We start from the raw sequence: 22052 nt of genomic DNA, 5'->3' as shown, positions 1-22052 counted from the left end.
GAACACACCTGAAAACTAAAATAAGATATTACTATCTACCTATCAGAAGATTAACATTTTCAAACACTAATAATACCAAGTATTATTGTTGGAGTAACTGGTCATTCATACAATAGTGCTTGGAGCATGGATTGTTACAGTTTTAGAGATCTGTTTGACGTTAACTACTAATCACTGTGCTGTTCTGTAAATATATGTGCAGGCTATAACCCAGGATTTCTACTCCTAAGTGTACACTCATCAGAATGCATACAAATATGCACCAGAATATGTGGAAAATAATATACATGGCGGACTTACTCATAAGAGGTCAAACTGGAAACAAACATGTATCAACAGTGTCATCAAGAAATAAGTTACATTATACTTATAAAATGGAATGCGGTACAACAATGAAAAAGAACAAACTATTCCTCCCTACATAAACTTGGATGAATCTCATATCCACTATTACAGTAAAGAAATCAGACTGAGAAAAAAAAATACATATATGTATACATATATATATATGTATGTATCATGTGATTCTGTTTAATTAAGCTGCAAAAGTAGGCAAAGCTAATTTATGGTAACAGAAGTGACAGTGACAGTTACCCTTGGAGAGGAGGTGGTGGGGGGGTGGGATTTGGGGGTACTGGAAATTTTCAATTTTTTTCATTGATTAATGGATACATTCATTCTGTAAAAAAAAATCAAGTCGTATATTTGATTTACTTATTTTTTCTTTATGTCTTTTAATGCTCGACAAACAGCTTACTTAAAAATCATTTGAGAAATTCAAATAGCATTTGTCTGTACATTTTGTATTTAGGTCTTTAGGGAAAAAAAAAGAAAACGGAAAGAAAACTTTGGGGACATTTAGGAAAGGATGTACTTCCTGGGTCAATCCTATATTCTATACTTCCCTGTATAGTGAGCATGAAGTCATCTTTCCCAGAGATATAAGGAACCTGGTTATGATGACTTAGAAGGACATGATCTTTTGAAGCAGCAGATGTTTGTGTGGAAGCAGGCTTCAGAATTCAGAGTTTTGTTCCATTTCTAAGAGCACAATAGCGCAAGGTCTGAAACAAGAACTCACGCCTGGTCGGCTCTGGCCTTTGTACACCCTCCAGGGACAGAGGCCAGGCTCTCATCCATTCACCTTTGCTTTCTATGTAACAAAGATCATCAGGCATCTCAGACTTGGCTGAGTGATGTGAGAACAGATTGGGGAATCTGGTTCTAAGATGTGTAAATTCATGCCTTCTGGGCGCACGAAGGGGAAAAAAAATAACAAGTTAGTTCATTCCACTTGAGTGGGCAAAGCTACAGCAGCGAGAAAGAAATCTGCTATCTTCAGCTGTCAGACCTGGCCCCTTGATGCTCTTGTCTCCGAGTGCAAAGTACAAGCCAAAAAGGCTGTCCCCACATCAAGAGGCCCTGGGGACCTCAAATGCAGCTGTGAGATTCTGTGCTGATGTTCACAAACTGTCCTTACAGAAACACCCGGTTTCTCTATTAATCTCTGGGTTATATACATAGGCTTGGGTGATGCACATGATCAGGCATACAAAGTAAAGGAAAGTAGTGTCGCTGAGAAGCTGGGGAGCATTGATAAATGTAACACAGTGACAACAATTTGGATATCCAGCCTTTAATGAACACTGAGTGTAGTCCAGTTTGTGAATGTTTTCTTGTATTATTTCATTTAGATCCCACAGCAACCCTAGGGGAGTAGGTGTTACCCTCCTCATTGCATTTTATAGATAGCCCAGTTAAAGCACAGAAAGGCAAAGTAACTTACCTGAGATCCCACAGCTACTTACACATAGAGTCAGGAGTCGGATCCAGGCTGTATGGTATCTGGCCTTTTTATTACTTCTCTCTGGTGGAAAGCGCCAAGTTCTGGGAACGGACCTCATGTAGTTCCTAATGTTCCCTAGAAATACTTCCCTGGAGACACATGGTAACAAAGACCAAGAAGTAGAAAAAATAGGCAAAATTTTCTATGCCCTAGCCAGTCTGGCTTATGGCTGCTGCTATATTCTTACACACTCGTCATATATAAAGCCAAATTTTCCTCCTGGATTTTCTGAGACTATTATGGCTTGCGATCAATTTGTTGAAGACCATTTTAGCAACCAGAGATCCCAAATCCTTTCTAGGTTTCCTTCTCTTTGTAAAAGTCTATCTGTATTGAATGGCTTCTATGTATCTGGTATTGCTTTATCCATTCTAAAGAATATTGGAAATATAGGACATGAATGCAGGACTCAGAGAGTTTGTCCTCCATGTATGCCCAACTTCTCCAGAGTCTTGGGTATGAATTAGATTAGAAGAATTATTTAATCAAATCCAAAACAGAAACAAACAAAACCCCTGACATATGCCACTGGCACCACACGCGGTCTGTATTATCCCCCTCAAAGTCTCTGAATCCGCTTCTCATTTGAATTTGACACTCCTAAATTCGCTTTAAATACAGTATTAGGCTCTTGCCACCATACCTAGTGCCAATTTTTCACAACAGTAGGGACATTTCTGCCAAGCTTCTGATGCTTCTAAAGTAACAAATCCTCAAGTTACCAAAGGGGCCAAGAAGTCCCCACTACATTCTGATAATTACACGACAGTGTGATTAATGCAGAAATAGGCATGAGACTCTCCAGTTTGGTATGATATTTTGTCATTTGGACACCACGGATTAGGCCTATGTGTCTCCTGGCTTACTCATAATTCAGTTTTCTCCTATAGGCTTGTCTTCTGTCTATTGGACTGGGTAGGTCTAGAGACTGATATCATGCCCTGTTCTTTGCCCCCAGTTATTTACATACAAGCCCCTCCATGTAGGCTCCACCTCCTGTACATATCAAGTGAAGTTTGAATGGCCTGAGGAATCAACTGTGCCACCAAATAGTTATCGTGTGTATTTATTGGTTCTCCAACACATATTTTACTAAGTTCCAAGTTTACAGCATGTACTTTTCATTTATGAGTAGACCTATTTCATTTTGTAGAGATCCGTGTTTTTGGTGAACAAGGGTCTCTGCCGTATCAAGTTTCAAATAACAATCTAACCACATGAAATATAAAATAGTAAACATTTTATATTCATTGAAAACAAACATACAATTTAGTTTACTGCATTATATTGTAATAATATTCTTGGCAGCCCCCACCACACAATAAATGCCGTTAAGGTGTGAATCATGCCATGCTTGGTTGTAGGCCCAACATCTCTTCTCACTGCGTCTAACACATGGATAGAACTCAGTCAGCGTGTGTGGATTTGGATAGGCTTCCCCAAGGAGTATAGAGATGAAGCCCAAACTTAAAAGGAAAAGACTCTTAAATTTTCCATCACATCCAAAACATGTTTAACTGTTCATCTGAAATCTAAATCCCGTCCTTTGTTCTGTACTAATGCTTGTCCTAATTCTAACATAAGAATATCAATGAAAACCTTGCTAACATCAGAGCGAAGAAGAGAACGTCTTAGTGATGGAAGATTCTCAAAGGCTAGGTACACTGATGCTGGCTTGTATGTGTCGGAGTAAAAATTGTGCAGACTTGACATGTGCAAGAAATGGAAGGTGTCCTTCAAATAGCATGTGGGGCCACCCTCCACATCTAGGTGACAGAAAGGGCTGTGTAACACAGCTGGTTCAAACTCCCAAAGCTTGGCTCTCCCACCTGTTACTCAGAGAACCACATAAGTCTGTTAAAGTTGAGGAAAAGCCCCTATTGTCAGAAACTCCGTCACTGCCATTTTCATGTTCTCTCCCAAAGTACTCTAATGAAGGATCCTTCACCAGAAGCAACAAGGCAAAGGAGACAATATTTCTTCCACTGCAGACTCCCTCATTGTGGCTAATACAAGAACACACAGGGGCGCCTGGGTGGCTCAGTCGTGTGAGCATCCAACTTCAGCTCAGGTCATGATCTCGCGGTCTGTGAGTTCAAGACCCGCGTCAGGCTCCTTGCTGACAGCTCGGAGCCTGGAGCCTGCTTCGGATTCTGTGTCTCCCACTCCCTCTGCCTCTCGCCTGCTCATGCTCTGTCTCTCTCACTCTCAAAAATGAATAAGTGTTAAAAACAAATTTTAAAGAACACATATACATATACACTCTGCATTTATGCATCACTGTTTCCTTGGGGACAAAGAATAGTTAATCCAGAGACCAACCAAAAGGGGAGAGAAACTGTCCATAAAGTTATATCTGACTAGCCAAACATTTTCCAACCACACCTGAATTTAAGGGAGCCTATCAAAGGTGTTTTGCCCTGAGATCCAAGTATCCAATGACAGGTGGCATCCCTCTGTCTGGAGACTTGTTTAAGATGGATGTTCTCTGGACCACTAATGAGCACCTAATAAGCCTATAGACTTCTCAGTGCAATAACTCGGCTTCCTGGAGAAATCCAATGCAAGAACCTGAAGGCATAGGATGGATGGCAGAGAGCCTAATCAGTCTTAAGAACTCAACAAAACCTATTTGGAAGGCATTCATTGGAGAGGACTATAGGCAGAAATGGTGTCTGTCTGTTACAGAAGATAATTAAATCTGTTTTAAACAGCTGTAAGAATAAGGAGATGCAATTCGCTGCATAATTTAAGACTTTTAAATTAAATCTGAGGCAAGGGACTAAAATTAAAACTTTGATCTGTATCTCATTGTCTTAATACTTCAATTTACATACAAAGACTGGAACTTAATAAGGAAAATTCATGATTATAACTTCTTCGGTGAGATTTAACTTCAAAACATGAAGGCTGTGTCCTCATTAAATGGATTTCAATGATCTGTAATTTCACATACATTGAAAGACTTATGGCAGCATAAAAGTAACCACAGTGTAATAACACTTCATAAATATTGCAGGATGCTCCCAGCCGTCGGATGATAGAGAACATGACTCTTGATAAAATTTTCTGTGAGAACCTCATTTGTTGAAGTCGTAAAGGAATTTGACCTACTTTTTCATCTGGGGGAAAATTGGGGCCTTTAGAAGTGGCACAAAGAGTTAGTAGGCAGTGTTCAGTCTAGACAGGTATCAGTGTCTAAGCCAGCCCAGGGCGGACTCAGAAGCGTCGGCTGTTTTCTCCTTTCACACAAAGGAACAGGAGCTGATTTCAATGAGCCGTGGGGACTTAAGAGGCTTTCTCATGTATTATCCCATACTCTATTCAGCTTTATTCTCTTTGACTCTAGCAAGGTAACTGAGCCACTTGATTTCTTCTCCCTTGCTGCTTCAAGTTAAAAAAGAAAGAGGGAAATGAGGCGGGCAATATAGGTTGTCTCTAGCCAGAGGCCTAGCATCTGAAGTTCAGGTTGACTTGGTTACCAGCTCTTTTTTTTTTTAATGTTTGTTTATTTTTGAGTGAGAGAGAGAGAGACAGAGCGTGATTGGGGGAGGGACACACACACACACACACACACACACACACACAGTCTGAAGCAGGCTCCAGGCTCTGGGCCATCAGCACAGAGCCCGACGTGGGGCTCAAACCCGCAAACCATGACCTGAGCCAAAGTCGGATGCTTAACCGACTGAGCCACCCAGTTGCCCCTTTTAGCAGCTCTTTCTAAGGCTCCACTTTTCCTTCCCTCAATACTGGTCCACATACATTGGGGTGTTGCTATTCTTTAGGGTTTCAGGGAATCAGTGTTTGCAAAGCACTTTGCCTTGACAAGCAAAGAGCGACACCTGGCTCATTACCGAGCGTTTCAGTCTCTCAGCCTGTCTGCTTTAGGCCCTACAACACCAGTGCCCCATTTCATTCACACGGCTGGCCACTACCCCTGAAGGAGAACTTCACCCAACCATGCAAGGTTTGCCCAAGTGTGCAGCTTCCTCAGGTTTCTGGCTTTGCACTTTGTCATTTATTATTCCATGACTTTGTCTTATCAGCTCCTTCCTTAGTGTAATCCACCACTTTTTTTTAATTTTAATTTTTTCTATTAGTTTTATTTATTTATAAGAGGCACGGAGAGACAGAGCACGTGTGGGGGAGGGACAGAGGGGGAGGGAGACAGAATCGAAAGCAGGCTCCAGGCTCCGAGCTCTCAGCACAGAGCCCGATGTGCGGCCCGAACCCACAAACTGTGAGATCATGACCTGAGCCGAAGTCGGACGCTCAACCAGCTGAGCCACCCAGGCGCCCCTAGTGTGATCCACCGTTTGTGTGCGTGGACAGTCTCCACCTTGTGACCAGTAGCACTTGAATGAACTATGCATCTTCACCTAAGAGCTGAGATCATTTTAGCAGCCTGAAGGGGTGTTGGAATATGAGTGGATCTTCACTAATGCCCATAACAAGAATAATACAATTATGAAAAATAACAGGTCACCTACCCTAAATTTGATGATTTGGCTCATGGTCATTCTGCCTATTTTTATAAGTAAAGAAATTGAGGTTCAAATGTAAATTGCATTTCAAAGGGCATGTAACCAGAGTCTTCCAACTCCCAAGTTACCAGCTGACTCTGTAGGGCACTTCTTCTTCATACAGTACTCTGTAGACCTCTATAAAGTCACTTAGATCTCTCAAGAACCTAATAATTTGGAAAAGTGAGGAAGTAAGCATCTGGGGCAAGAAATCATATATCCATTTCAGAGATAAGATCTTATGATTTTGGTTAAGTCTAGCAAGTGATGCTAGATAAAAAAGTTTTGAACGCTATTTAGAAATTTTGAAAGCATAACATAAAACAGTACAATGATTCCAGGATTGTGTGTGTGTGTGTGTGTGTGTGTGTGTGTGTCTATGCATTTGCACATGTTCAAGTGCTTCTCATTGGTTACTATAACATTCTACCAATCTAACAATGTCATCTCTGGGTGATACAATTATGAGCAATTTGAATTTTCTTTTTCCTCATTTGATGTGTTTCCTACATTTTCTTTATGAATTTTCCATGACTTTCTCTTTTTTCTTCTTTCTTCTAATTAAGCTAACATATTTCTATAAAGTATTTTCTAAGTTTTTTTCATTTTGAGAGAGAGAGAGAGAGAGAGAGAGAGAGAGAGAGAACGCACATGCAAGGGAGGGGCAGAGAGAGGACAGAGAGAATTCCAAGCAGGCTCCACAGTGTTAGCACAGAGCCTGATATGGAGAACGATCTCATGAACTATGAGATCATGACCTGAGCTGAAATCAAGAGTCGGATGCTTAAAAGATTGTGCCACCCAGGTGCCCCAAACCTAACATATTTCTATTGTATATTTTACTACATAAAAATACGTTGGAAAAATTCATTGCATAAGTTTATTCCTAAAGGAATCTCCCTACTCCTTTTTTAAGCACCATTTTGCTCTTATCCCATACCTGAATGCTTAGGCTGATTTTTTAAAATTATTTAAAAATATTTACATGATTTTTGTCATTTGGTGGCACCCTAGTTTTCCTACCAAAGCTTGCTGTGTTGATTCCTAAAGCCACCATGTAGTGGTAATAATGTACTGATGTCCTATATTACCTAAAAAGTGTTTTTAAAACATAATGGGTCACAAGTATGAGCTCTATCTACCACAGTGTCTAGATGCCGTAAGCGGACCTTGGCTTATAGTTATTGATCTGCTTACACAAGCCAAATGTCCCTCCTGCCTTATGGTATTCTGTTCCATTCTAAGCCAGACACCAAGTACAGAAGACATAAAAAGAGAATGTGGAAATTTGCTGTTCGTTTCAAACACATGGTGCTATGGCTCATTTGGAAATGAAGGATTAAACCATTTTGTAATGTTCCAGTTGGAAATTCTTGGTCTGAGCATTAGATCCCGAAGTGTTTGGATACTTAGCTAGGCAAATCCCAAGGATCAGAGTCCTCAGTGAAGGGCCCAGCCATCTGTATTTCATCCTAGGGAACGTGAAATATGTATCCAGTCAAATGATTTGGTGGATCCGTAGTCTGGTCTTCTGGCATCACTGACCTTGTTGGACCTGAGTTCTCCGGTGAAATGTAAAACCCCATATTCACTGCCCTCCTCCCTTGTGTGAATATTCTCCCTCTGGGTCAGAGCGTACAAGTTTACTGCTGCTACCTTTTCTTGAAAGAGGTGTGGGGGTCTGCACATTTGGGGAGGCACCTGTGCCAGAGAAAACCATCTCTGAGTAGACAAGGGGAGGAGCTGACTCTATAATTATGCAATCATGCCACTATGGAAGTATCTTGAGATTGTGTCCAGAGCTCAGTTTTTAAGCTGAAGAGAAACCCAGAGAGCATGAATTGAACCACATATTCAGGAAACACTTTCCCAGCAGATCTAGTGAGGCAGTCTCAGCTTTCAGTAATGCTAGCATCTCTTGAAAAGGATACCGGAGAGAACCAAGACTTGCTTAGGAACAGAAGATAGGGCATTTGCAACTGTCTTTTCTTATAGACTAGTGTTATCCTGTGCTGGAAGGACTCAGTTTACCATTATAAAAGGGCAGGCTCAACACAGTCATGTCAGTTGATTCTTGTTTAGAGTTCTTCTCACTCTGTTGAGCACTCACATCAGCAGGGTGTTCACAAAGAAGTTTTGCAGCTTCCATGGTATTTTACAGAACCTGCATATCATACTGAGCTCCTCTTACATTGCTATTTAATGAAGAATTTGATCCATGTTGGCATTCCGTTAGAGGGTTTTAGCTACTGGAACTTACAAAAGCTTTCTGGTTTCACATATGAGTGAATCCTTTCTTCAAGAGCACCCACTGGGAATGAGCACAATAAAATAGTTTCAGTTGTGAACCAGTAGTAGGAGTGCTGGACTTGGAGTTAAGAAGAGAGAGTTTGGTTCAAACTAGTCTTGGGACTCAAAGCAAATCTTAACAGTCTTTTGGGGTTGAAGATTAAATGAGATACTATACAGAGAGCAGTTATTATTTCTGCCACAGTGAACTTTCAAGAAATGCTGTCTTTTCTCTTAGCTACTACCAGGAGATGTTCTAGAATAGTCTTACTTGCATATTTTATATAAGAAGTCACCTGCCAGAGCTCACTCTTACTGAATAAGCACAAGGTGGATAGCACTGCTCCCATGAACTTATTTCCACCAGCTGAAGAAACCTTCTGTTTGATAGCCAGGACTCAGTGTACCATAGTGATCTCTTTTCCTGTTTCTTGTTGAGATTCTGTTAACCTGAGTCTGACTAAACCTACCGGGAGTAGGCTATGCAACGCACAGGTGGGTTACTTTTACTTTGTGCTCCCCACTCTGCTAAACATTTTTAGTATTAGAAAGGGCTGAAGTATCTTATTTTTGTTTCTGTCATTCAATGTCGTCTGATGATTTTTTTATTGTACTTTGTCATCCAAAGAGCATTAGAAAGAACAGAAATCTAAGACCAAAGTTGGCTGTACTCCCTCATCAATCTATGATCAATCTGTGTCCCCTTCTGGTTGTTTCTCATATACCTATTCAATATTTAAACATTTACATTAATGGTAGAAATAGAATGGTGTGTTTTGTGGTATTTCTTGTGTCGTACCATACTCCACCCCCCGCCTTTGAAATTTGGTGAAGTCTTTACTTTCTCTTCTTTACTCCCTCCCTCTCTTAATCCTAAATGCTGGTCTCTGTCTGCACCTCACATCTCTTTGCCCCCCATGGAGTCAGTGTTAACAGACTGCACTGCATTTACCATCACCTTTATGCTCGTAAGAACACACGCATATAGTACGTATACTGTTATCTGTTGTGTTTCTGTTTGTGACAACAATGGGTTATACTCAAGTCAATTCTCCGCATCGTACTTTTTGCCACATGAACTTTAAGCTCCCTTTCAAAACTGAATTTTCGTGAAGGCTGAGGCAAGCTGGAGCTTTGCAGGGGCCAGACTCTGACATATGAGCCCCGTTTCTATCTGCAGTGAGTCTATAATGCCTTCAGGAGTGTCTTGGAATCTCATCTTGGGACGAGGCTGTCAGTGTTGAGTTACTATAGCATTTGTTTTCCCATTTTCCTCTCAAGCCATGTTGCAGGAACTGATAGGTTCATACACCTTCCATTCCTCAGGTTAATCTCGGCTCCTTAGTGGCCATTTGATATATTTGTTTTTCTATTACAGAAGTCAGTGATGCCCTTGTAGAATCCCCATATGGATTTCATGTGGCTTTTGTGCTTTTCTTGGGCACATCTTTTGAGCTAATAGTTCTATATCTATATCAGGGCACATGACGAAAGGGCAGCAGGTCTAAAAAACGTTATCTGGTAGCCTAGATATTTGCCAGCCTAGGTTCCATTTCAGGAATGATGATTTGTGGTTTATTGAATTGAGGTAACTCTCAATTATACACACATTTTCCTGACTGCTGAATTATGAGTACCTCTTGTTCCCCATATTGTCTATTCTCTTTATGGCTTCAACGTGACACTGCTTCACCAGAAGGAAGACATAAGAATGTAGTATGGTGTTCACGTCGATCCATATTTCCCCTTCTAAACAAAGCTGTTGTCAGGGTGAGGGGGGGTGGGGAGCCAAAGCCAGGGATGGAGTCTAACAGGAAAAGAAAGTGATGCCTTGCCTTTGTTATCGTCTTTCTCTGTCGCTGGAAACTATTACAAGTAACTTTCAATTAAGGAAGTTCACCAAGGACTGAACTGCGTGGATAAAGTTCAACCACAGATAATCTTAAACCCTTAAGTCTCACTGGCTGTGGGATTTCAGGCATCTTATTTAACCCGTCTGTGCCCCAGTCCTCCTGGTGTAGCAGAGCAAAAGAACATCTTCCCTTGCTATCTCCCTGGACTCCTGACAGCCAACCGAGATAATATATAAGGAAGCACTCCAGAGAACAAACAAATGGACAGTAGTCCAAATTTGTTGAATTAAAAGAATGATCTGCAGGCCCTGCATCAGGCACTGAGGGCACAGCCAGTAAGGACACATCTCAGCACCGAGGAGTTCATACCAACTACTTATGGATTAGCCAGCAACTCGTTTTCCTCCAGAAGTTAACTAATCTTCGCCACAGATAGTGTGGAATTTTTGCACGTAATTGTGCACCAGACACTGAACAACAAGTGCGGTTCTTTCATTCCTGGCCTTGTTGGTGCACCTTTCACACTTAGACCTCGAGGACATCCTGGGAAGGCTTTGCCACCATGCCAAGATGGAAGGAGAATAGCATCAGCTGGTGCCATGCTGTATTCATCTGCAGATGGATTAAGTGACAAGAAAACCTACTATTCAACCATCCGATCCCACGGGCCTCAACCTTCGGCACAGCCCAACATCCTCTTTGGACCTTCTCGGACCCCAGCAGCACTGAGCATCTTCCCCAGAGGCCCCGAGCCAAGAGGGGAGGGGTCTTGAGTGGTAACTGGGCATCAGCATTTTTTCTTTTAATTTCTACAAGAGATGCTGATAGCAAAATCTGAGATTCACTGCTTTCAAAACCAATAAATGATGGGAGTTAATTTTGACAGAAAGGTACATGTAATTTCCTGTTGCAACTCATATCTCAATCTCCCATCATCTACCCTGAGCTACCCCCTAATTAGCTTCCCAGAATACCTGGGCCTCCTTCCAATTCACCCTCCATATTGTAACCAGAGTGATCTTTTTGAATTTAAACCATCATCATGCCGTCTTCCACTAAACCTCACTTTAATGGCTTCCCATTGCTCAAAATAAAAATCAGAAACTAGGCCCCAAGTTCCCAAATGTAATTTTTCTCCCCTTCAGTCTGATTTAATAATGTGTCCCTCCTGTGTCTTTAACTTCCTTTGATTATACCACCCCCCTTCTGCTGCAGGGCGTTTGCACATCTGGTTCCCTCTGTCACCCTTGCCTGGACTCCTCACCTCCATGTCAGTCACTGGTGTCCTTTGTTTAGATAAGTTATTTCTTCCCTTCAGGTCATCACAGCTCAGATATAACTTTATCTGGGAAGCTTTCCTGGAAATTTTCAATTCGATCCAATTTTTAGCTCTCCACCTTTCCCGACTGTACAACTTGCAACACGATGTCATTCCCTGTAATAACTTTTTACTTAGGTTTGATTATTTAATCTGTCTCACTGAAACGATAGGCCACATCTGTTCTGCTTGGTTTGTTGTAATTTACTTGCCATCATTTTCCCATTTCATGCCTGACACAAGATAGACATTCAGTAAGCAACCATTCAATTGGTTGGTTGGTTGGTTGGTTGGTTGGTTGGTTGGTTGGTTTGTTAGTTGGTTGGTTGGTTGGTTCATTGGTTGGTTGAATGAATGACCAGAAAGCCAGTCAAAGTAGGGGAGTATGCCTAATCAAATGGTGATAGAGGACTTAGGCTCTCTTGCCCTTGCCCTGTTTCTCATTCTCTTAAACGACTTGGCAGCTCTGTCTCAGATGGTAATTTCAGCCCAAGGAAGTCAGAGGCTGATGACTGATGAGCCCCAAAGAGAACCAGGTACAGCTGTGTTAGGCTTGAGAAGCACCTGAGAGCCTCTGAGGGCAAAAGTGTGGCATCTGGTTTGATCCGCTTGAGTGGGCAAAGCTGCAACAGCAGGAATAAAATCTGCTACCTTGGCCCCTCAGAGTTCTTGGTTCCCGGTGGAGAGTACCAAGCCCGGGGGCCTGCACTCGTGTCAGAGGGAGGGAGGGAGAGAGAGAGAGAAAGATCTTCCTAATACCTGACCTAATACCCTAAAAGCATGATTCCCCTGTGAAGTCAGCCCTGCTGATACATTAGACCCAACACCATGGCTCTCTTCTTTCGTCTATTAAATGCATGGGGAGCATTGTCGTGACTGGATAATTAAGAATGCTGTCAGGCCAGAAGGCTAACATGACAGACAGTAGTCATCCAGACAGAACTTGGGAAGAGTTTTAAGTGCTGAAAGAGGTTTAAATCCAGGCCCACAAAAGCAGAGCGGTGAATACCAGCCAGGAAGGGCAAGGCAGGTAGACTCCAGCAGGGGCAGCCAAGGTTGTACTTTTCCCAGTTGCATGGGGGCTAAGGTAGAATCAGCTGAGCTGTGAATCTCCCCTCTGTGTTCTTGCAAATGGTGACTGTTACCTGATGTCCATTCTGTCTCCACAAAGAACCAACCCTTTAGCTCACTTTCTTTTTTTTTTTTTTAACATTTTTTAAATGTTTATTTGAGAGAGAGAGAGAGAGAGAGAGCGAGCTTGTGAGTGGGGGAGGGGCAAGGAGGGAGGGAGAGAGAGAAAAACCTAAGCAGGCTCCATGCTCCCACATGGGGGGCCGATCTCCTGATCGCAAGATCATGACCTAAGCTGATAACAAGAGTTGGACACTTGGGGCGCCTGACTGGCTCAGTGGGTTAAGTGTCCGACTTCAGCTCAGGTCATGATCTCGCACCTCTGGAGTTCAGGCCCCATATTGGGCTCTGTGCTGACAGCTCAGAGCCCGAAGCCTGCTTCAGATTCTGTGTCTCCCTCTCTCTCTGGCCCTCCCCTGCTCACACTCTGTCTCACTCTCTCTCTCAAAAATAAATAAACATTAAAAAAAAAAAAAAAGTCTGATGCTTAATTGACTGGCCACCCAGGTGCTCCTAAACTTCTCTTTCTTTCTCAGTCTCTGTCTCAAACTCCCTCCCTCCCTCCCTCCCTGGCTCCCTCCTTCCCTCCCTCTCTTTCACCCCTTCCCCTCTCTCTCCCCCTCCCTCACTGTCCCTCTCAGTCTCTCCTTTTCTCCCTTCCTGCCCCTCCCTCCTACTCAAGTGCCTGCGCACTAGTTTGCTTGAGCTCTCCTGCTAGCTCCCTCTTGCCCTCTCAGAAATTATATTGCCTGTCTTGTTCCTCGGTTAACCCAGTTAACCCTAGCTATTCCTGATAATTCCCGGGACACTTGTCCCAAATGATGTGAGATCTTAAGGTGGTTTCTTCTTCTGTGCCCATACCTATGGTTGTCTGGCAGCAACTCTGTTGAAAATCCAGAAAACATGAGAGAAATGAGCAGAAACAGCATGAGAAATTGATCAGTCTGACTTGTGCAAATGAAGGACAAGTCAGCAAGAATGGTTGACATTTATATTTATTAGTGAAGGGAATTCAGGTAACTGCACCATGTCTGGGCTTGTGGCTAATCTGTCTTGTAGTTCTGAATGGAGTTTCTTTCTCCCACCCTAGGGGAGAGTTCTTGCCCATGCCCTACTGAGAGTTAGCTAGTGTGCCCCCCACACAGTGCTTGGCTGGGCATAGAACAGAACAGTAGGTCATGGAGATTCATAGGATTTGAACGGCTTTTCCTTTCCTTGTGAATTAGCCTTTTAAATGTCAGCATTTTAAACTTGGCGTTTTCAAAAAAAATATGATACCAGATGAACCTTACTTAATCGAAAATATTTTTTTATTTAAAAGGTGTTTGTTTGTTTGTTTGTTTTTAGGTTTTTTTTTCTCCCAGTTAAAATGCGAAACGCTAAGAAAACAAACAGAAAACTTGAAACTTGATAAAGGATGGGCTGCATGGGAAGGAAGCTGTTTTTTGTGGTTAAGGTCTAAGCAACTTTGTTCCTAAATAATCTCTGCTGTTATTCCAAAAGGCAATTTTCTTACAGGTCCCGGATTTCATAAAGCAGACCTGATCCTCCCTCTCCTGGCCTACCGGTGGGAATATTAGAATGATAGGATTCCAATCCAGCCGTAAAAAGGGTTATGGCAGGTCCTTTACAGCTGCGTTGTTTTGACAGTAATTTATTTTGAAGCAGAGTTTTACAGATGACTGATTAACTCATGTGTCTTAGAACAACCTTTCAAGTTAAGAAAGTAAGGTATTCTTATGCCCATTTCATAGATGAGGTAATGGACACCCAAGGAGGCTGAATGCATAAAGTCATGCAGCCTGTTACTGGCACACTGAGATCCAAGCACAGGGAGCCATCAGTGTTCTACCCGCCTGTAATGAATGAGATGCAAATCCAGGGAGATGGGCTCAAATCTAGGTCTGCTGCTAATTAGCCATGTTAACCTTGAACAGATAATTAAAACGTTCAGCTTCCCCACCTGTAAAATGGACAAATATTGGCCTGTTTTTTCTCTCCCAACTAAGATTCTGTGAAGAATAAAATGTTATCATTCTGATAGCACAAAATGCTGAAGTATGAAAGCATTAACCTTTATTATCTTAATAACAGGGCTGAGTCCAATGTCATATCAGGTGCGAGGCAAGATGTCTTTTATGCTTCTCCCTGTATGGTTAGGGAACCAGAAATAAGGGGCCCAGGGGTTCCGAACACATGGAAGAGGTCTGTGACCATGTGGGGTAGGCTGAATTTTTAAAGCTGTGTGTGTATACCTTTTATTCACGTGGATGCTAAGAGCATAAACAAATCCCTCTGAGAAATTGAATATCAAATTAGAGCTGATTAACGAACACTGAATTTTTCCAAACCTTGAAACTTTCGGTCATCAGTGCCCTTCAAATTTGGAGACCGTCCATCTTGGTAAGCTCCTATCTGCTAGGGAATGTCACAGGGATTCTGTCAAACACAGACAGATGCTCCCAGCTGTAGGAGGGAGCCAGAGTCTGCCATTTTCCCGGAGCCAGGAACCAGGAGAAGCCCCTAGAGCGGAGGCAGCAAGTACCAACTCCCCTTTCCTGATGTTGGGCTGTTTTTCAGGGTGACGTCCAGAGGACACTCATCCAAGTGGACTTTGGTGATGGCGTGGCAGTGTCTTACGTCAACCTCAGCTCCATGGAAGATGGCATCAAACATGTCTATCACAACGTGGGCATTTTCCGAGTGACGGTGCAGGTGGACAACGGTCTGGGGTCGGACAGCGCCGTCCTGTACTTACATGTAACTTGTATGTTATTACTGTTGTTGGTTTATGACATATTTTAAATGCTGTGTCCTTTTAACATATAACCTCAAATGTCGTATCTAGAAGCAGCTCACAAGTTATCTTTGAGTAGAAGGGGAGAGGAGAATAAGAGAGCCAAATGGGGAGAAAATAAAAGCAGGGGACAGAATTTGAAGAATCCTAGAATTTGCGTTGCCTGAAATTGGTCTCATGGCACTTCCTGTGCCTCTTCCAGATGCTTCTGAGATCAAACACCTGTGTCTACGGCTGGGCCTAAGCAATTTGCTGAGCTATTTGACTGAATATGGATTTGTCTTTTTTTTTTTTAAGCGAGAAACGTTTGAAAACAACTCCCATGTATGGCTCAGTCTACTGCATTGAGAATTAGCACTAGTGATGGGATTTCTCCCCATCTCATTATTCTTCTCTTCCCATGATACACCTCACTGTTGATAACTCTTTTAGACTCGTGCTCCTGTTTTGAAAGTGTATTTCCTGGGCTTTTATCCGTGATGATTCGGTGCTAGAGAGAAGTTGGTGTCAAGAGAGGGGAAGAGTGTAAACAGTGTTGTGGAAGCTGCATTACGAAGCAGTTCCAAGAGGTGTCGAAGCGCTTGCCCCACGGAGGAATCTAAAGATGTGTTAAGTCTGACGACATCATGACTGCTGCTAAGCTGCGTGTAGTACAAACGTGCGCCATGAAGGCCCCTTGTGGCAGGGGTGGGGGCATCCCCAAACAGGCTTAGGACATCTTTGGATTGCTACAGAATGCTTTGCTTTAGAATGGAAGTAGCTATGTGAAGCCCTGGTGGCCTAATGGAGAAGGCACTGGCCTCCTAAAATGAAAGCTCCTTTTATGGACAGCCTGGTCCAAACTAATTCCAAATTCTAAGCGAAGAATATTAAGGCCAGGCAGTATCCCATGCCTCCCACCTGCCCCTGGCCCATGAAACTAAACTGAGTATAGAACATACCAACTGGAATCTTTTTTTCTTAAGCTTCTTTGGTCTAGTGGGAGGACAAGAGTATCCAGGGATTCCCCAAGTGATTGTTAATTACTGAGGATTTCAGCAGTACCAGTAATTCTTGATCTTTCTCTCCTGTACACTCATGACAAAAGGGCTTTGAAGAAACGCATCCTCCCTCCTTTGGGTTGAAGCAAAGTTGTACAAGATTCCCAGTGTGCCCACTCCTCCTGCCTCTTTTCAGCTAAAGTTTATGAAGCAATTACTATGTGCCCACTTTTGTGCTAAGCAAGCTCTTTGCATGTATGGTCTCACATCTCAAAATGACCTGAGGAAGTAGGCACTATTAGAAACCCTACTTACAAAGAGCTGTGGGTGTCGGGGAATTTGAGTAATGCATTTGTAGACCTACTATCTGGCAAAGCCAGGCTGCAGACTCAGGAGTGCCAGCTCTTGATCACTGAGGTCAGTCTTGTCAGTGATGCAGCTTGTCTCCACCAACCCTTATCCCCTCCACTCCTTCACAGATTGTCCCGAAGGAACATGAACTCCTTGCTGTACCACTACATAGGTTCAAGGTGCCTTCCATAGGCTCCCTTCCTGCTGACTCCATGACTGCCCCACCCCAGGCTGTCCTGTATGGACTTTCTGGAGTTGCCTCTCGCTAAGAAATAATCTTTCTTACTAAGGAATAATCAGAAACTCTCTCAGAAGTACCTCACCAACATTGGTTATTAGTAGCAAAACTAACTTGCCACACAAATGCTGGTACCTTTGCTGAAAATGGCCACCTACCTAGCAACCTGTCATGTTTCCATGGCTTATTCTGTAAGGGGGATTTTATCCTTACAGCCATTCAGGCTCTCCTGAAGAATTACAGTGATTTTATTCCATATCTCGCCTATGTATGAAACATCTACCACATGCTAACCATGTGTAAATACCGAGTTCAAGTTCAGCACTAGCTTTGTGTCGCAGTTTCTCAGGGTCTCCCATAGATCATCCACACCTTGGTCTCTTGGTCACCCTGTGGATTCTTCCTCACCCCTTAAACATGATCAGATCCTCTGAGAGCTAGCTCCCTAACCTGGTTTTCTCCCAACCTTACTCAACCCTGGGAAGGAAAACAGCACAGAGATTAAAGGTTGCTGAAGCCATGGCTTCTAGAAGAAATGTACTGCTTTGTTCAGTGGCTTTTTTTTTTTTTTTTTTCGCATTAGCCTAGTTGAGTGAGTGGCTCAGTACTTTGACTTTCACCTTAATGGCAGATGGTTAGTAATGGAAAATTTTGTGTTCTTCTTTTTTTTTTTTTTAATTTTTTGTTTTTTACATTTATTTATTTTTGATAGAGAGAGACAGAGCACAAGTTGGGGCAGGGCAGAGAGAGAAGGAGACACAGAATCTGAAGCAGGCACCAGGCTCTGAGCTGTCAGCACAGAGCCCCACGCGGGGCTCGAATTCACAAATCACAAGACCATGACCTGAGCTGAAGTCGGATGCTTAACTGACTGAGCCACCCAGGCGCCCCTGGAAAGTTTTGTGTTCTGATCGCAATTTTGTTAGGCTTATCTTGGGTTAAGTGGTTGGATAAGCATACTTCATGTAATGGAACCCTTTCTAAGCCTGGCCTTGGGGATAAGAATGAACTCTTTTTTACTAACTGCATCAAAACAGGATTTTTTTCTAAACTTTCTTTAACTCACATACATCTAAAACCCCCATCATAAGCAGTTTCAGCAGGTCTGACATATTTGCTCACGTCACCACTTCTCTCCTAAAGTTCATGTCACTGTGCAAAGGCACATGCCCTCCTTTGCTTCTCCTGACACTTGTACCATGACAGGCAACATCGGCCCTTTCTTGCAGATGGAGCAAACGAAGATGGGAGAAGTGCTTTGACACCATTGTATACTAAGACGAAGTCAGAACAAGACCGTAATTGATTAACATTCCCCCAAATCTCAAACCTGAAGGGTCTCTTGGCCATTTTGGGCCACAGTACCAGGGTATGGGGGCAGGGCTGGGGGTGGTCTTTGTAGAAAAAACGAAACCCAAACACTGGACTGAGTTGGGAGTTGGCCCAAACTCCCGGCCAAGTCACTCCATTTCTCTGAGCCTAGATTTTCTGCTGTCATGTGAGGAATGCACATCTTGTTTCTCAAAGGTTCTTTCAAGCAAAATATGCTGTGACCTGTCAACTAGCAAAGCTTGATTTCCCATCATCACAAAGTAGCACGTGCGTTTCTACTTAGTGGGTTCTGAGCAGCAACCCTTAGGTCATTTCGCCAAGCCTACCCTCTGCTTCTCTAACACCCTCCCCTTTGCCCAGAATTCTCCCCCATTTCCTGTCTTGAAGAAAGATTCTCTCTACCCTTCAAGTCGGAAAGGTGATTTGAGTCCAAATCAGAGAGTTTTGGTTTTGTTCTTGTTTTAGTTTTTAATACGGGTTTGCAGAAGTCATCAGAAACAAGTGGAGAGGATGTGCCTGCTGTAAAGTTTCCAGGAGTGGGTGAGCCATTCCCACTGGGAGGTTGGGTAATCTGTGGTAGCCTGACAGAAAGTTCTTGGGGATAGTATTTACTGTGCTCTGCTAGTCTGCAAACTAACGGGACACGTGGTGGTGCAGCCAGTGTTGGCCTCAGCTGGTGGGAGCGGGTAGAATTTAGAGGACACGCACATTTCTGCTCAGAAAGCTGCCCCATCTCAGCCAGATTTGCAGGAAAAAAGTCACCGAATACTGTGCAGATTAGCAGAATGAAAGGTTAAAAATAAGTAGTTGAGCCAGATTTCTAGATCTCTCTGCAATTATCTCCTAACATAGGTACCATTTACAGATGCCTTTCTGCTCTTTACCTTAGGGTGAAGTGATCAGTTTGTTGAAAACCTATGTAGTTTTGCAACTTTTCACATGATTGTTATCTTGGCTGGCAAATGTTAGACTTGAGTTTTGTAAAGCGTGGTTGAATGAGTCACCCACCCCAGAACTGCATGATAATAATGCAGTGTTCATTCCAGACCTGCTGTATTGGAATTTCTAGAAACGTGCCCATAATCTGCCTTGAACAGATTAGTATAATCCGTATGCACATTGCAGTTTAAGGGACTCTGTTTTAGGATTTCATCTTTATACTTTGAACTACTTTAGTTTCTCCTAGAGCATTTTTTACATTTCAGACAAACATCAATGTAATGCATACACAATATTCAATTCTACAGTCAGAGGTCTCCAGGACAAATGGTAGAGTCAGTCCCAAACGATCATTGTGTGTGTAATTGCACATGTACACACACACACACACACACGTGCACAATGTCCAGCTTCACAGGCGTCAGCTGCTTCCTGCAGCACATTAGGACTAAACAAGAAAAGAGAAGGGAAACCCGATTCACACAATTTCCCATTTCCCTCAACCACCTTGCAGCAAAGATTCATATGGAGTGATGCAGTGCCACCTGCCGCCCTTCTTCGGCACCACAGGCACGTTTGCCATGGAGCTACCTCTGCCAGCTTGTTCAGCTCTGGATTTAGAGCAGCCAGCCAGCTGGGGGCCTCCAGGGACTGGAGTTTCGCTTCCACGGCTCCCCTAGCTCAGACTGCACCCTCTGTACATAGAAGAGATGCTTAAAAGCTAGGTTTGGGGCAGCAGAAACTAGGTATGTCAAATGCACAAAAAGTAAATGAATAAGGGGCGCCTGGGTGGCGCAGTCGGTTAAGCGTCCGACTTCAGCCAGGTCACGATCTCGCGGTCCGGGAGTTCGAGCCCCGCGTCGGGCTCTGGGCTGATGGCTCAGAGCCTGGAGCCTGTTTCCGATTCTGTGTCTCCCTCTCTCTCTGCCCCTCCCCCGTTCATGCTCTGTCTCTCTCTATCCCAAAAATAAAGAAATGTTGAAAAAAAATTTAAAAAAAAAAGTAAATGAATACAAGAGGACAAGGTGGGAATATGAAAGGTAAATTGCACACATTTGAATGAACCATGCAAACATATGGGTACTTCATGGCCTACAAGCCAACATGCTATGCGTCCTGAATCCTAGGTCTCCTTGGCTTCCACTCTTTCCCTCCATTTCTCCCCTGCAGCCACTTGGGCTTTCTTGCTAGTCCCCAAACATGGCGAGCAAACTTCCTCCTCAAGATTTTGCACTTGCTCTACCCTCACCCCGATGCATCACAAATAGTGCACGCCTTCACTTTATTCAGGTCACTGCTCCAATGTCATTTCTTCTGAGACACAAAACTAGCACTCTATCACGTACCCCTGCTTTGTGGGTTCAGTGCCTGCCTCCCTCAATAATACATAAGCCTCACCAAGTACCAGGTGTCCCCAGCACCTAGAATAATGTCTGACATATGGCAGCACTCTAAAACTATTGAATGAATTAGTGACCATTTTTCACTAAGAAGATTCAACTGTTGCCATTAAGAGGACACAGGCACCATCCTCACTTTGATATTCTGACTTAAAAAATATATTAATGGGGCACCTGGGTGGCTCAGTCGGTTGAGCGGCTGACTTCGGCTCAGGTCATGATCTCGCGGTCAGTGAGTTCAAGCCCTGCGTCGGGCTCTGTGCTGACAGCTCAGAGCCTGGAGCCTGTTTCAGATTCTGTGTCTCCCTCTCTCTGACCCTCCCCCGTTCATGCTCTGTCTCTCTCTGTCTCAAAAATAAATAAACATTAAAAAAATTTTTTTAAAAAATAAAAAAATAAAAATATATTAAGTACTCATATGTGAGAGAGACAAAGACAATGAACCCCGTTAGAATGGAACTGGCATGTCTAACAAAGCTCATCTAGTCCTTGTCTTCTAGCTGAGTCATTTAACTCAGATCAGGGGAGTCAGGAAGAGCATTCCAGAAGAGTGGTTCCTGGAACTGAGACTTGAAGACTGGCAGGTGCCTCGAGAGGGGTGTCTAAGCCAAGGCCTCAGGGCAGAACAGGGCCTAGCCTGCTGGAGCAAAACAGCAAGAGCCGTGTAAGAAATGGTAACATGTATAAAGTGCATTTGCCAGTGCCTGGAATGTATTTAAGTAATCAGTGGATGCTGACTCTTAATAGCTAATTTGTTAAAAAGGGAAAGGTCTTTTGAGCATTTGTCAGCTGGCTAGAGCATGAGCTCTAAGATCAAACTTCTTTGGTCCACACCCCAGAATGGATGTTTCCTGGCTGCGTGACCTTGGGAAAGTCACTTTCCTCTGTTGGTTCATCTCTAAGCAGATGTGATAGTATCGCCTACTCCATAAGGCTGTGGAGAGGAGCAAATGAGACTCAAAAGGGTCATTAGCAGAATACGTAGCACATAGTTATCACTCAGTGAATGCTGCCCTTTTATTATTGTATTGAACCGTTCTGACTTATGAACA

At 43.1% G+C, this 22052-nt stretch overlaps 1 protein-coding gene across 4 annotated transcripts in view; it reads left to right on the top strand.

Moving 5' to 3' along the window:
- Nucleotides 1–22052, top strand: part of SORCS1 (sortilin related VPS10 domain containing receptor 1) — a 505682-nt gene that overhangs the window by 437903 nt on the left and 45727 nt on the right. For all 4 annotated transcript variants that reach the window (XM_047072706.1, XM_047072707.1, XM_047072708.1 and 1 more), the window contains exon 19: nt 15544–15730. In XM_047072706.1, coding sequence (XP_046928662.1) covers nt 15544–15730 — 187 coding nt within the window. The remainder of the gene's footprint in view (nt 1–15543; nt 15731–22052) is intronic.

Source organism: Lynx rufus, unplaced genomic scaffold, assembly GCF_022079265.1.
Source record: "Lynx rufus isolate CCGP_SWC_20201006 ecotype Redwood Valley unplaced genomic scaffold, mLynRuf1.p SCAF_11, whole genome shotgun sequence".
In the NCBI taxonomy this organism is placed as follows: Eukaryota; Metazoa; Chordata; class Mammalia; order Carnivora; family Felidae; genus Lynx; species Lynx rufus.
Note: the sequence above shows the minus strand (reverse complement) of the source record. Positions and strands in the feature narration are given on the sequence as shown.